Genomic DNA, 14868 nt, shown 5'->3' with positions numbered 1-14868 from the left:
TAACTTTGTCTCTGACTTTTCTCCCACTTAGTGTCTTAGCATGGGCAGACATGGTTTTCATAATCTTTTTTTTCATGCTACTTAACTTCTAACTGCCCAGTGAGACTGAACCCAGGTTCCTAGGATAACTACCTTCCTCCTCAGGAAAACTTTTTCAGATTCTCCCAATTCAGAGATAATTTTTGTGGGGGGATGAGTGGGGAGACAGAATTTAATGTAACCCAGGCTGGCTTGGAACTGGCTGTGTAGCTGAGGATGGCCCTTGAACTCCTGATCTTCCTGCTCCCATCTCCCTAGTCCTGGGATTTTAGGTGTGTACCTCTGTAGCCAGTCCTCAGGATCAAGTCTCAGACTTGAACACTCTGCCAACTGATCTACATCTCTAGCTGGCAGACACGAGGTCTTTCATTCCTATAATATTTACTGTCTTCAAGAAATATGATTTTGGGGGCCTGGGGAGATGGCTTAGCAGTTAAGAGAACTTTTGGTGGTGGTGCACACCTTTATTCCCAGTGCTTGGGAGGCAGAGGCAGGTGGATCTCTGTGAGTTCAAGGCCAGCCTGGTCTACAGAGTAAGTTCCAGGACAGCCAGGACTGTTATACAGAGAAACTTTGTCTTAGAAAACCAAGAGAGAGAGAGAGAGAGAGAGAGAGAGAGAGAGAGAGAGAGAATGCACTTGCTACTCTTCCAAAGGACCTCAGTTTAGTTTCTAGCATACTCACCAGGAAGCTTACAAATGTCTGTAACTCCATCTCCAGGGGATTCTATGCCTCTGGCCTCCATGTGCACATACCTACATGCAGATACATATACACACACATAATTTATAAAATAATAAAAATAAACCCAGAAAAAGAGTTTATTGTTATGGAGTAATCTTTTTGTACACTGTGAAGATGTGTCACTTGGATTCATTTAATAAAGAGCTCAACGGCAGGATTTTCAGTGCAGAGAGGATGCTGGGGAAGAAAAAGGGTTGAATCCTGAGTAGACACTGAAGAAGCAGGAAAGCAGGATGGATATATGTAAATGAGGTAAATGAGCCTTGGGGCAGCGCATAGACAAGAGAGATGGGTTTGTTTAAGTTATAAGAGCTGGCTAAAAACAAGCCTAAGCTATTAGTTGAGCTTTCATAATAAGTCTCCATGTCATGATTTGGGAGCTGGCAGGACAAAGAAAAATCCGCTTACAAATTATACCTAATGTAGTAGCACAAGCCTTTAATCCCAGCACTTGGGAGGCAGAGGTAGGTGGATCTCTGTGAGTTTCAGGACAGCTTGATTTACATAATTAGTTCCAGGACAGTCAGGGCTACATAACAGAGAGACAATATCTTAAAGAATCAATAATAATCATAAATAAACACAATTTTCTGTCTGGACTCTTGTTATTTTTCCATACATATTTTATTGTTTTCCTCTTAGACTGTCAATCATTAGAAGACTAGATTCATCCATTAACTGTAGTTCTATTGTACCTAGAGCAAAATGTAGCAGGATGCCATGGACATAAGCACCGTGTGTGGTGCGTGTAATCCTAGCACTCAGGAGGCTGAGGTGATGGGGCAGACCCTCCAAACCATACAGGATAGTGCCATTGCTACTGGTTCCTCACTAGGACTTGATGGTAAAATCTTGTTGATGAAGCTACCACATACTTGCATCACAGGACATGGAGAAATCAAGCTAGTACTGTTCTGCAAGGTCCAAACCTACTGGCCAGCTTTTATAGTGCTGGAAAGTGCTATGAAGCTTGAGGGGTAGGGAGACAAACCGTCAATGGTCTTACCCAGCTGCGGCTTCCACATGCAACAATAATGAGTAGCCTGGTGAGATGTGCCCATTGGTGCAACAATAACATGAATATTATGGGGGTAACCAACAGCTTTCTGATTTTATTTAAGGCCTGCTCCAGAGGCTAGAACTCATGCCTGTACTGTAAACCTGGCCAGGAACTAATGGCTGGGAAGGTCATAGATCGTAGGGAAGAACCTGCTAATTTTACTAAATGGACATATCAAACTGCCATTACTATGGGTATAACAATACACATAAACACCCATGCATATAAAGATACATATGAACATGACATTAGTGCAGCTCTCAGATCTCATCAGAGAACCTCTCCTTTGCAATGAATGATGGTTAATTACAGAATCACAACTGATAAAAGTTCAGGGGGAAAGCTCAGCCCTAAATCCTCTATGTCACACCCTCGTCCCTGTAAGGCTAAGGGGCCATCAAGGAAGAGCAGTGGATGTAAGGGCCAGCAGTCACGGAGGACTTATGCGCAGTCAATGCTGTCTTCTGCACAGGACAGGGCTGTTGCACAGCAGCTGTGGCTGCCTACACACAATCAAGTCAGCAGCCCAACGACAGAGGCTTACCAGCCCCATCCCTTACTGAGGAGCTATTGGCAGTTGATGGTTGCTGGGGACAGTCAGTTTTCATCAAGGGTGTAGCTAGTCCCTGGTAGGGTGCCCATGCCCCTAGATGTCCCTACACCCGTGTATGAGTGGCACTGGTTGGACTTAGTAGACATGGTGTTGAGATGGGAGCAAGGCAAGGGCAGTCTGGGGGGAGTTGCGGAGGGTGTGGGTGGTCAGTATAGTCTAAGTTCATGTTTAAAATCTTCAAAGAGTAAAACGTTTTTAAGAATTGGAAACTTTGTGGAGATGAGTCCCAGAGGCTTAGTTTAGAGGGGAGTCTGGGTTGGTGGCACAGGGATGTAGATTTGTCATTAGGTCTGCTTAGAGAATGAACGGGGCTCTGAATATGACAAAAGTAAATTAATGGAGAACCTAGGAGCCGTGTTTCCTTTACCTCTCTACATATGGTTTCATAGAACGATTAAAAGGCCTTTCATATGTATTGTAACATTATTCTCACAGCCGTCTGAACTAAGGAAGGTGTTATCTTACAGAAGATGAGACCAGAGACAGTAAGTGAACCCCTTCCTCTATAATGTGCCCTTAGGTTTCGGAAACTTGTGTCTAGGTGAGTAGTGGGGGGGGGGGACGAGACAGTGGTGATGTGACTTATGGAAAGAGCAATGAAAAGCTCCGCTGCAGCCTGGAGGGAGTCAGGGTGAGATGGAATGACTGAAACTGGGCACAGACTTGGTGGCTGACGACCCTAAAGCACAGCTTCAGTCAGTCAGGCTTAGGCTCCGACCTGCAGCCTGAAGGGCAGCCACTCGCCTCTGCAGGCTTTATCCTCACTTGTCTGGATTGGGCACAGTCCTCAGGGGAGGTCTTCAATGCTGAGAAGTCTGTAAGGATACCTCTGCCGGTCCCCATATGAACTAGTTATAGAATTAATGAGGCCAGAGGGGAAGGGGAAACATTGGCAGCATTCTGGGTAGAGAAGACAATGTGGGGACATTGGTGTGTGATGCAGGACAAGGTGGGAAGCTGGCAGAGTTGTAAATGCAGGTGCAGACATGGACAAGAACAAGATCATGGCAGCCTTGTGTCCTCTGAGATGCTGACTGGGTTATATATTGTAAGAAACATGAAACTATTATGAAGGGATAAACAAATTTTGAGACTTATTTCTAATGTGTAGGAGTCCAGAGAGACCAGAAGAGTGTACCAGATTCCCTGGAACTGGAGTTACAGGTGGTTGTGAGGTTACAGGTTATGTGAGTGCTGAGAACTGACTTGGGTCCTCCGGGAGAGCAGCCAGCCAGTGCTCTTAACCACTGAGCCATCTCTCCAGCCCCAGGGGAATGAATTTCTTTTTCAGAAGTTGGATGAAAGATACTGAGACTTAGTGAAGTTCAGTGTGTGGCATTCAGGGAAAAGAAGAGGCTGAGCTGGGAAAGAAATATGCAAAGGAGGGACAGATTTGGGGAGTTTTAAGTCAGACTCTGAGGGCTGCATGGCTTACGGATTCATGTGCATACTGAGTAGTCACCATGAGCCAGGCACTGGGTCAAAGCTCGTGACTGACATCTTAGTGAGTGCTGATACCACTATGAGATATAGCATCCTATCCTTGAGAACAGATGAGGCAGAAGCTTGGTAAACACACTTTACTAAACTATGGAGCCAGGACTTAAGGCTTGATGATTTTACAATCATGCCTTGTGGTTAACAGTGGGACAGAGGAGACTAGCACAGAAAACTGAGAAGGTATATACACGAATATGAGCATTAGTGCTAATATCAACTGATTCTGGAATCTCCCAGGAGACGCGATTGTGCCTTTGGGGCACAGTCCTGATAGAATTAATTGAGCTGGGAAAACCCAGTCACTTCGGGCAGCACTGTTTTCTGCCTGGGATGCTGGGCTGTATGAATGGAGAAAGGGACATGTGCTCATTGGTATCTGCATCCTGACTGGATTCTATGTGACCAGCTGCTTTCACTTCCCCACCCCCATGGGGCTCTCCTTGATATATGAACCGGAATAAACCCTGCTCCCTGAGGCGGCTCTTGTCAAAGCTTCTTACCATAGCAACAAGAAAACAAAGACAAAGACACAGAGAACTAAGTTTGAGGCAAATAGATTTAATTTTGGACTCTAGTTTGTGCGGCCAGAAAGAGCAAGTCCAGAGGAGGCTGCAAATGAAGGACTACATAGAGAACATTAACATGTCTCTCTGAAACCAGCTCCTCCTTCCCCTAAGCTCCACAGTGAGCCCAGAGCACCCAATGCTCTGCCTTCTGACTCCCTTGTCTGCTGCTGAAGGATAAGTTCTCCTAAGAGCAAGGCCAAGGAGCTGGGCTGGGTGACACATGCTTGTGTTTCCAGCACTCAAGAGACCGAGACAGGAGGATAACAAATTTGGTGACCCCTGTCACCAAAGAAAGCCCCCAGATGTGCAAATGTGGAGAAGACCTACAGGGAGAAGAGACTAAAAGGCCTGTGAGCTAGCAGGTTCCTTGGAGCTAGCTTGTTGACTTTGATGAAGATCCAGACATTTGATAAAAAGCTGAGGAACTTGTTAGCCCTTTCCTCAGCAGGACAAGCTACCACAGACCAGCCAGTACTACGAATCTGATCCAACCTGGCGGTTCACATTCTCTCAAGTCCCAGGCAATGCTAACACAGCCAACCTGGCAACCTTGAGGCTCCAAAGGCAGCATGCAAAGACTTCTAGCAGGTCCCTGAACTGACTGAGTCACAGGTGCAGGGTGTTGGCACAGTCAGCTGGGCACTGTGGGGAGTCCTTGTGGAGGTTCTTTGTTCTCAGTCTGTCATTTTGGCGGGAGGTGTCCCTGCACATGGCCTCTGGGGCTGGGAAGTGGGATTAGACAGTGGTAAACCCTTGATCAAAGGTAAACACTTTGTTCCTCAGTGACAGGATGGTTTTTTTCCTTCCCACTTCACCAAAAGCAGGACCAGTGGGCCAGAGCAGACATCAAAGAAGGCAGGGACTCAGGGGTTTCTGGCCAGGCAGTTGGAACAAAGTGTTCTGAGGGCACCAGAGAGGAGACCAGACAGCAATGTATCTTTCCTCCTACCCATCTAGCCTACTTATCACAGGGCTTCTCAAACTCAGGAGACACTCCCTCCTTCCAGAAAACTTTTAAGCCTCATCTCACCTCTAGGCTGTAAGTGGCCTCAGGCAAGATGCATCCCTGCCTCCCACTCCCCTCCCTGACTTCAATTTCTTCCTGCAGAGCTGCCAGGGACTGGCCCAGCTGCCTGCTCTCCATTCCTTCTGTACTAACTACCATAAGGGGTGCCAGGAACAGGGAGCACCCAGAAGCATCTCTTACCCAGGGACCAGCTGGACCTTTGATTCCGTGCTGCAGCCCAGAGACTGGGTAAGACTGAGACTGGTGGTGAACCACAGCAGGGGAGGGTTGGCTGGAGATGGCTGGTCTGAGAGGTGGCCTTGAGCAAGGCCTCATCTCTCTGGAGTATCAGGATTTGTAAGTTACTGGACAGTTCTTAGAGGGTAAGGGAGGCACATAGGGAAAACTGGGGGATACTGGAGGCTCGGGGAAGGGTGGACAGTCTCTTTGGGCCTAATGCACCTCTGATTACTTTAACTCTGACAGCAGAAGGCATGCCTCGAGATGTGGCCTGGCTCCTGGTCCTCCAGATTATCTTACGGCCAACCCTGGTGATAGGCATCAAGATCAAGATTGCCATCAAGAACTTCCGCACCTTACACGTTGACTACCCCATGATTAACTACCCGAAGGGTTTCCACGGGTACTGTAATGGCCTCATGGCCTATGTGAGGGGCAGAATGAAGGATTGGTACTGCCCTAAGGTCCACTATGTGGTACATGCCCCGTGGGAAGGCATCCGAAAGTTCTGCAAATACAGCGAGAGCTTCTGCGAGAACTACAATGAGTATTGCACCCTCACTCAGAACTCCTTCCCCATCACAGTCTGCACCTTGGGCTCTAAACAACCACCAACCAGCTGCAGCTACAATAGCACGCTGACCAACCAGAGGCTGTACTTGCTCTGCTCCAGCAAGCATAATGCCGAGCCAATAGGTATCATTGGCCTCTCCTAGGGACTTAGCTCATAAACCAGTCCCACCTCATACAGGCCTCTACATGCCACCCCAAAGCCTGTTCCCAAAGTCAGAACCTGGTGGCATGTCTTCCTTCCTGACTTCTGAGGCAGTGCCCCACAGTCCTTCAGCTTCTTTTCACCTTCTCATCACCCCCACCATGAGCTTCCCTCTCCCAGCGACAGTAAAACCCACCCAAGAAGCTGACAGTGTCCAGCTGGCAGGGCTTGTCTATCTGCTGGGCCAGATCCCGACTTCTGGACGGAGGCCCAGGCCCCAACTCACACCATAACAACAGACATCCAGTTTCAGCATTTCTCCCTATCCCTGCTTTTAGTGTCGGTCTCTCCCATTTCCCTTATAATTCTTGCCACTCTTCAGCAAAAGGAACCTCACTAGCATCCTTAGGTCGATTTTGTCTCCCCCCCCCCAGCCTCCTCTGTCTCCCGCCTGCACTTGCCTGTGATTTCCCCTTCATATCTCTTCTTTCCCACCTCCCCCCACCATGGAGTTTAGTGCTGTTTTCTTCCCCTGCTCTCCTGACTAACCACTCACAGCACAGCCATACTGCCTACCTTTTCCCAATCTGCCTCCCACCCTTCTCTTACCTAGGACCACCAGTAGTTCAAGTTATCTTTTTTTTTTTTTTTTTTTTTGTTCCTTCCCAGGTCCCTCAGTCCCCCTTTCCTCCCTCCCCTCTACCCACCATTTCCCAGACTCCAAGGCCTGTGCCACTCAGGTGGCAGATGATGAGGCAGGCCCAATTTCCAGTTGTGGAAAGTGTAAAAATAACCATAGGGGGGAGCTACGCAAAAGGTTCCTGAGCTCCTTTCTGTATTGACTTGTGAATCGGCAATAATTTGCAAATAAAATGTTAAAAACCATCCAACTCAGTCGTGATTTAATTCCCTTCCCTGCTTTTGGTGTCCCCTGTCTCTGACCATCCTTCAGAACTACTGTTAGCAGTTGGAAATCAGTGTGCTTGACGATGGAAGGAGGGGCAGGTGGAGGCCTTCAATCCCAGCAGTTGTCTCTGTAAGTTCAAGGCCAGCCTGACCTAGGGTTCCAGGCCTTCAAGCCAGCCAGGCTTAGCACTGAGACTCCTGTCTCACAAATCAAACCCATCAACCAAACAAGCAGACAGAAAGATTCTCTTTCCTCAGCTGGAAAATAGATTTGTGATTTGTAACATTAGGCTTTCCTTCCTGGTTTTTAATCTCTCCCCCAACAAAACTTGGATTCTAACAGATGAGCAAGTTGGGAGACACATTAAACTAAGTGAACCTGGGGTCATGGTATGTCAAATCAGGAGCTATGACTTCCTTTGGGGTGACAGAAGGAATGGAGGCCACTGATGTCCGAACACAGTAAGCAAATGTTTTTTCTTCTGCATCTGATTTAACTCTTATCTCCATAATGTATTCCCCAGACCTGTCCTCAGGAGCGGTTGCCAAGGAGACTACTACATTATGGCTGGTGTGCACGAGGCTTAGGAGGGTAAAGGTCCATGGCTGAAAACCATGGATCCTTGGGCTTTCTCTCCTCCCTGTCTCTGTCTGTGCACCAATCTGGTCCTCATACTCACAAGATAGAACTCACTAGGTGCTGCACACACGAAGTTTATTAGTCCCTACATTTCCTGGTGTTAAAAACACAGGGTCAGGAAACCAGCAGGCGAAGAAGGCTCCTCTCTACTTGCTGTTTTTGTCATAGGTGCCAGCCCCCTTGTAGCCACTCACATAGCCTGAGTTGTCTGTGGTCTCTTCCCGTCCTTCGATGCCCTTCCCCTTGCCACTCTCATCAAAGCGCTCCTTGTGGGTTCCAGTGTACTTACTGGTGTCTGTCAACCGCTCTACTCCACCCACTGTTGTTGCTTTCTGCAAGCCAAGGGGGGACGGGTGTTTGAGCCTTCTTCCCTTCCCCACACTCTCACAGCCTTCCCCACGTATGGTGTTGGAGCCTTATGGCGCATGCTCGGAGTGCAAAGCTCTGCTCATCTGGCCTGGTGCCGCTTCCTGAGGCCCAGACACAGCTGTGGGCAGGAACTCTGTCACCACTCATGACACAGGAGGGTTCTGCCGTGGGAAAGGACAGTGGATTTCTCTGTATCCGGAGGAGTTATCTTGGTCAGGCTACTGCCAGAGGGCTTCAGGCCCAAGCCCTGCCCCAGTGTACGGTGTGTACAGAGGAAACAGTTTAGGAAGAAGAGGTGAGAGGCAGGAACTCTGAGATTAAAATATGTAGGCAGAGGACTGGGGGAGCAGGCATCCAATTCCTCCAGTGCGAATGTGCCTCCAAAGCCCCAGAAGACATGAGCCTTGAGAGCGAGTCTAACTTCACCTAGTGGGATAGCTATGCTGCGGTTTAACGGTGTAGCTGGTCGCACCAGTTGCACCTGGAGCAAGTCTCTTTCCACGCCACTACTCTCTCACCTCCCGCATGACCACAGGGTTCTAAAGTCTTCCAGGACAGGCTTTCTACCCTGTCTCCTTTGCAGGCACCATGCTGACAGGATTTGGGCGGGGCCTAGAGCAGTGGAATCTGAGGAAGTGGAGCTCCCAGCTGGAGACGAAGAAGGCTGTTATTAAGGCAGGTATGGCAGCACACACCTATAATTCTAGCGTTTGGGAGACTGAAGTATGAAGATTACACAGTCAGTTCCAGGCCACTCTAAGCTAACAGAGTAATGTCCTGCTAGCTAGAAAGACAGGCAGACAGGAAAGAAGAAAGGATGGAAGGGAGGAAAGAAGGAAGGGAAAAGAGAAAGAAAGGAAAAGGGCAGACAAAAATTAAGAACGTTACTCACAGTAACTCCTGTGGTGGCAGGGTCCTTGCCTTCCATGAGTTTATAAATATCCTCCAAAGCCTCATCTAGGCTCTTCCCTTTGAACCGCTTTTGGCCCAGCTCCTTCATCGCCTCTTGAAACTGTTGGAAGTTGATGGTTCTGGCATTCTTGGCCCTGGCCAGTCAGACAGAAATCCAGTAACTGGAGAGCAAAGTCATTGCCTCCCGACATCTCCCTTTTTCTTACTCAGACGTGGCCTCTTTTTTTCCTGGCAATGAATCCTGAGAATAGGGACTAGGACAGTGCCTGGCACCTGCCAGATGTTTCTTATAAATCTCCCGTCATAAGAACTGTGCCATCTGGCCTGGCGGTAGTGGCTCACACCTTTAATCCCAGCACTCAGGAGACAGAGGCAGGCAAATCTCTGAGCTCAAGGCCAGCCAGGTCTACAGAGTGAGTTCCAGGAGAGCCAGGACTGTTGCACAGAGACACCCTGTCTCAAAAACCAACAAGCCCAAAGCACAACAAATATGCTGTGACCTTTTCACCTCACTCCCCACCTTTGGCCCCTTACTTCACTTTGCTGAACACAATGTCCACATCTGTGGAGGTCACCGCCTTGCCGTCCATAATGCCACAGTCTTTACAGAGTTTAGAGAAGTTCTTGTTGTTAATCTCATTGCCACTGCTGGACGATTCCCCAAAGACAGCAAACCGATGGAATGTTCTTTCTGCTTCTGAGGCCATGGTCAGTGCTCGGGTAGAAAGTCAGGGAGAGGACTGGGGATGGAGGGATACGCATGGTAAACCACAGCAGCACCAGGGACAGTCATCCTCTTCCCTGTTGCTCTCCACTGTCCTCCTCACTTTCCATCCCAATGCTGTGGCTACAGCAAAAGCACTGGGCATTAGCAACCCTCCCTCCTACCGCCTTCATGTACCTGGGTGCCCAGATGGTGCCTGTGCTTTTGTATACAAGTGTGTGCAGCTATGTGGGAGCCAGATGACTGGGGAGATGAGGTGGTGACAGGGAGACAAAAATGGGTGAAGGCAGCAGAAAAGAAACACTGTGATGTCACAGTGTTGAATGACATCACTTCTGGCTCTGGCTTGGTTTCTCGGCTGTCTTCCCTTCTGGTGTCAGAAGCAGAAGTTGATGCATCAGTTTCCTGCCTTTAAACAGTTGTCCAGCCACAGCATGGAAATGAGCAAGAGCTTCAGGCTGTGTAATGACCGTGGAATCATGGATGGCAAGACATGATCTTTGAACTGACCAAGCTGCCAACCTGTTGGCATTTTCAGATGATCAAACCCCCCTGATCACTTCAGTTCACTTGTCTTATGGGTTCTGGCCTCACTATGCCCTCATGTGGGTGAACTCCCTTGGCCTATAAATCTAGTTCCTGAAACTTTATCATGAGCCCCCAAGCCCCACTTAATGTAGGATTTTAGCATGTACATTATGGGGAGACCCAACCACTGAAACATTTGGGATTGAGCAAAACAGGCTGGACTGAGTTAACACTGCCCTCCTGGCTGGTCTCCTAGGTATACTGACCAGCATGCAGAATCCCTTTGGCTGTGGAAAACCCCGCAGCAGGGATTTTAAAGGGCTTCTACTGTTGACTCAAGGGAAAAAGCAGAGGACCTGCAGTAAAATTGATCTATATAAAAGCAGTGTGCAGTGTGCCAGAGAGTAAATCTCAGACTCGGAAAATCCCCCAGATAAGTTTCTGAACAGTTCCAAATGTTCCTTGATGGTCTCTTTCTGGACAAAAACCCTGTAAAAGACATGAGCTTTAGGGATCCTGTTGTACTGATTGTTCACTTTCTTGTTTTAGATAACTGGGCCCTAGTTCCTATAAAGAGTTTGTAATCTTATAAGTTCATTACTGCCCAAGGGGTGGTGGGGGTGGGGTGGCAGCAGCACACACCTTTAACCCAGCACTTGGGAAGTAGAGGCAGGTTGATCTCTGAGTCTGGGCCAGCCTGGTCTACAAATAAGTAATAAACCCATTTCTTTCCATTCCTATTCCTGCATCCTAATTCTTAATTCTTAAGTCTTTTCAAATTCCTTTTAAATGTATGGGTGTACTGCCTACATGTATGTATGTCATTGTACCATGTGTGGGTCGTGCCCGTGGAGGTCAGAAGAGGGTATCAGGAAGGCATCAGATCCTCTGGAACTAAGGTTATAGGCAGTCAAAAGCTGCCATGTGGGTTCTGGGAATCGAACTCCCAAGGCCCCCGGGGCCTTTGGAAGAACAGTTAGCCTTTTGACCACTAAGTTCTCTCCAAGTCCAAGTCTTTACTTCACATCTTGAGCATTCTCCATGCCTTTTATCTGAGGGGCTTGTGAACCGCCCCTTTTCCAAATTCAATGCTTTGCTTCTTTCTACTCTACAAACTGGCACTATCATTCTTTTCCCATTAGTGTACTGTTCCCCAAACACGGTTTTCTATTCACTCTTCCTGCCTAAGAGCAGATTGTGACAGCTGAGTACAGTGACACATGCCTGCAACCACAGAACCCTGGAGGCCAAGGCAGGAAGATGAGTTCAAGACCAGTTTTAGACATATGGCTAGTTTGAGAAATACCCAATACCCTGTTTCACAGAAGGACTATGCTATAACACAAGAATAGTCAAGACTGCTGGGTGGTAGTGGTGGTGGCGCTGGCAGTGCACACCTTTAATCCCAGCATTGGAAGGCAGAGGCAGGCAGATCTCTGTGAGTTCAAGACCAGTCTGGACTACAGAGCTGTTACACAAAGAAACCCTGTCTCAACAACAACAACAACAACAGAATAGTCAGGACTGGAGAGGCGGCTCAGTGGTTAAGAACACATAGTGCTCTTGCAGAGGACTTGGGTTTAATTCCTAATACCTATATGAGGCAGCTAACAAATGCCAGTGATTCCAGCTCCAGAACGACCTGATGATGTCTCTGGCCTTCACGGACATTGCACTGACGTGTACACACCCACACTCACACACATAAATCAAAATAAAACATCTTTTTGAGAAAGCATAATCTCTGGTTCTTACTTCCAAGTCTTCTTGTCTAGCATCCAAGGACACAACTTGGCCCCAGTCTATCTTACCAGGAGTCACCACCTGTCACCAACACTGCTCTTAGCTGGGGCCCTAACAGCATAATAGTTAGACACTCAAGAGGCTACCTAGTGGAAAGAGAAGAGTTCCTGGAGGGGAGTGAGTCTGGCGGGGAATCAAATCCTAGGTGTGTTATCAGCTGGTGGCCATGGGCAGGTCATGAATATTTCTGGGCTTCAATTTAAAGACAATAATAAAGCTTTGGGATCACACATACTACCTGTTCTTACATTTTCAGGGTAGCTGGATGGTGGTGGCTCATGCCTTTAATACCAGCACTTCATAGGCAGAGGCAGGTGGATCTCTGTGAGTTTGAGGTCAGTCTGGTCTACAAAGCTACACAGAGAAATCCTGTCTCAGGGAAAAAAAAATCTTGAGGGTAGCTCTTGCATTTCTACCCATACTTTCTTTCTCCTTTGCTTTCTACCTGGATAAAACACCCCTTTTCTCCCACTCAAATACTCTATTTCTCATCTGGGCAGTCTACCCTAGCAACAAAACCCCTTTCCTCTGAATTAGAAGCATATGTCTCTTAGCCTGTGGTCGTTAGCCTTCTGGGGTAGGGGGTTTCAGAAGTACTGCTAGGGGCCCTGAAATGTTTCACTAGACACAAAAGTGTGAACATTAAATAATATGCCTTGCAAAACCATATATGGCAGGGCAGTGGTGGCACACGTCTTTAGTCCCAGCACTCAGGAGGCAGAGGCAGGCAGATCTCTGAGTTTGAGGTCAGCCTGCTCTATAGAGCTAGTTCTAGGACAGGCTCCAAAGTAATACAGAGAAACCCTGTCTCAAAAAACCAAAAACCAAAAGAAACAAAACACAAAAAACCAAACCAAACCAAAACAAATTACTTTCAAGTATTTTTTTAATTTCTAATTTTTCTTTCTTTGTCAAGGGTTACTAAAATCATCCTGGGGAAGTGAAAATCTCTCAGTAGAGAACAGTGGGAGCTTGCTATATGACTTGTTTCCCATACATTGATCTCATAGATTATTTTCCCTAGTTTTTTTCTTTATTTATTTGCTTCCTCAATCACTGGATAACAAAACTGACTGAAACATACCACTTCTTTGAATTTCACATATCCAGTGATTCCCATACTGCATGTGCTTGAAACTATCACTTAGCTGCAAGCATGGTTTCAAACTGCTTTTGGTCCAGAGAAAGGAGGTTAGGCGTTGTCCATGTTGGGACACTTGCTCTCAAGGCTGTCTTGAACCTGTTCTGACAGTAAAGAACAATGGGCAGAACAGAACCAGCCTTCTCTGTGTCATCGGGGCTGCTTAGAGACCTCTATCCCAGTGGAAATTTCCCACCTTCTGCCTCCCCACCCCAAGCCCCTGTGTCTGCCCCTTATCAGGTTCCCCCTGAGTCATCCTGACCCAGAGACGAATTTAGATACTGGAACCTTCCAGTCTATCCCTCCCCCTCTCCAAGTACAGCTACTTTGGACACATGAAAGAAGCCTTCAGGCTGAAGCGCTCACTCAGTTCCGGTTCTCTTGATCTCTACCTGCCACCAGGACTGTTGAGTTCTTTGTTATCTCACTCATCTGTAGCTGCGATCTTAATTCCAGCATCCCCTTGCCCAGGAGAGCATTAAACCTTCGTGAAGGGGCTAGTCAGAAAGCTAGGGTGCCAGATTTCTGTGCCAGATTCTAGGGCAATACTTATGAAGGGAGTAGGAGAAAAGAACAGATGACAGCTCCAGGTTCCATTTGGGGAATATAGGAAGCTCTTTAGGTCTAGGGTGTTTTTTTGAAGGCTGGGTTTGAGCCTATCCAGGTCTCCTCCTCCTCCCTCTTGGCCTTTCCTTCTTTCCAACAGACCTGCCAAGTGGGGATGAAAGGGGCATTGATGTTCCTTGGGGAGGGGGGCTGTGGGTGGTGAGGGTAGTTCCCAGGCAGGGGGAGGACAATTTGGGGGTCTTGGGGGGTGCAGTCTGTGCTGGTGTTGCAGTTGGCAGCTCCTGTTCCATTGGACATTGTTTTCAACTGGCCTGGCGCCCAGCCCCTGAAATGGCAAGTCTGGAACTAGGCTGAAGGGGGATGGGGTAGGGTTGATCCTGGAGCAGGGGTGCAAGAACGAGGGCATGTGGGGAAATTCAATCTGGTTGTCTAACAGAACTTTCAATCCCCATAGCCACATCAACTATTCCACTCCAGCAAGCCTTCCTTTAAAGAGCACAAGGGAGGGTGTGTCTCAGATGTGAAACTTGTGGAAGCCTAGGATAGGATGGTAAACCCACCTAGGCATGAGAGGCTCAGGAGACATCTGCAACCGGGCACTGCCATTCAGTCTTTCTAAGCAGATCTCGCCCTCCTTTTCGGGGTTGGACTGGGAGGGGTTAGCGCCTCAGCCACAGGGTCTCTTGGGTCTCAGCCCAGGACATCGAGTCCTCCTCAAATCCTTACTCCACCCCTGCAGGGTTAGCTCCGCCTCCGCGCCTGTTTACACCAGAGTCAGAGCCCTTGGGGGGTCCC

General features: G+C 48.1%; 2 protein-coding genes across 2 annotated transcripts; one reads left to right on the top strand and one right to left on the bottom strand.

Moving 5' to 3' along the window:
- The first annotated feature begins 6022 nt into the window (after window positions 1–6022).
- Window positions 6023–6554, top strand: Rnase13 (ribonuclease A family member 13 (inactive)). Its single transcript, XM_051176878.1, has one exon. The coding sequence runs from the start codon at window positions 6023–6025 to the stop codon at window positions 6482–6484; it is 462 nt and encodes a 153-aa protein (XP_051032835.1). The 3' UTR covers window positions 6485–6554.
- A 1533-nt stretch (window positions 6555–8087) lies between these two features.
- On the bottom strand, window positions 8088–10019 carry Tppp2 (tubulin polymerization promoting protein family member 2). Its single transcript, XM_051176877.1, has 3 exons — window positions 9845–10019; window positions 9291–9444; window positions 8088–8361 (listed from the first exon to the last, which is right to left on the bottom strand). The coding sequence occupies exons 1-3, from the start codon at window positions 10015–10017 to the stop codon at window positions 8176–8178; spliced, it is 513 nt and encodes a 170-aa protein (XP_051032834.1). The 5' UTR covers window positions 10018–10019; the 3' UTR covers window positions 8088–8175.
- Between the last annotated feature and the right edge of the window lie 4849 nt (window positions 10020–14868).

This window comes from Phodopus roborovskii, unplaced genomic scaffold (genome assembly GCF_943737965.1).
Source record: "Phodopus roborovskii unplaced genomic scaffold, PHOROB, whole genome shotgun sequence".
Taxonomy (NCBI): Eukaryota; Metazoa; Chordata; class Mammalia; order Rodentia; family Cricetidae; genus Phodopus; species Phodopus roborovskii.
The sequence above is the reverse complement of the archived record's forward strand: the minus strand, read 5'-3'. Positions and strand labels throughout refer to the sequence as shown.

Bases quoted from the DNA above. Each gene is read 5' to 3' on its own strand.
- Tppp2 (XM_051176877.1), bottom strand. From the start codon at position 10,017: ATGGCCTCAGAAGCAGAAAGAACATTCCATCGGTTTGCTGTCTTTGGG. The intron at 9,445-9,844 runs GTAAGGGGCCAA...CTGACTGGCCAG, and splicing joins ATTGTGTTCAGCAAAGTGAA to GGCCAAGAATGCCAGAACCA. The intron at 8,362-9,290 runs GTGAGTAACGTT...CTTGGCTTGCAG, and splicing joins CTGCCACCACAGGAGTTACT to AAAGCAACAACAGTGGGTGG.
- Rnase13 (XM_051176878.1), top strand. From the start codon at position 6,023: ATGCCTCGAGATGTGGCCTGGCTCCTGGTCCTCCAGATTATCTTACGG.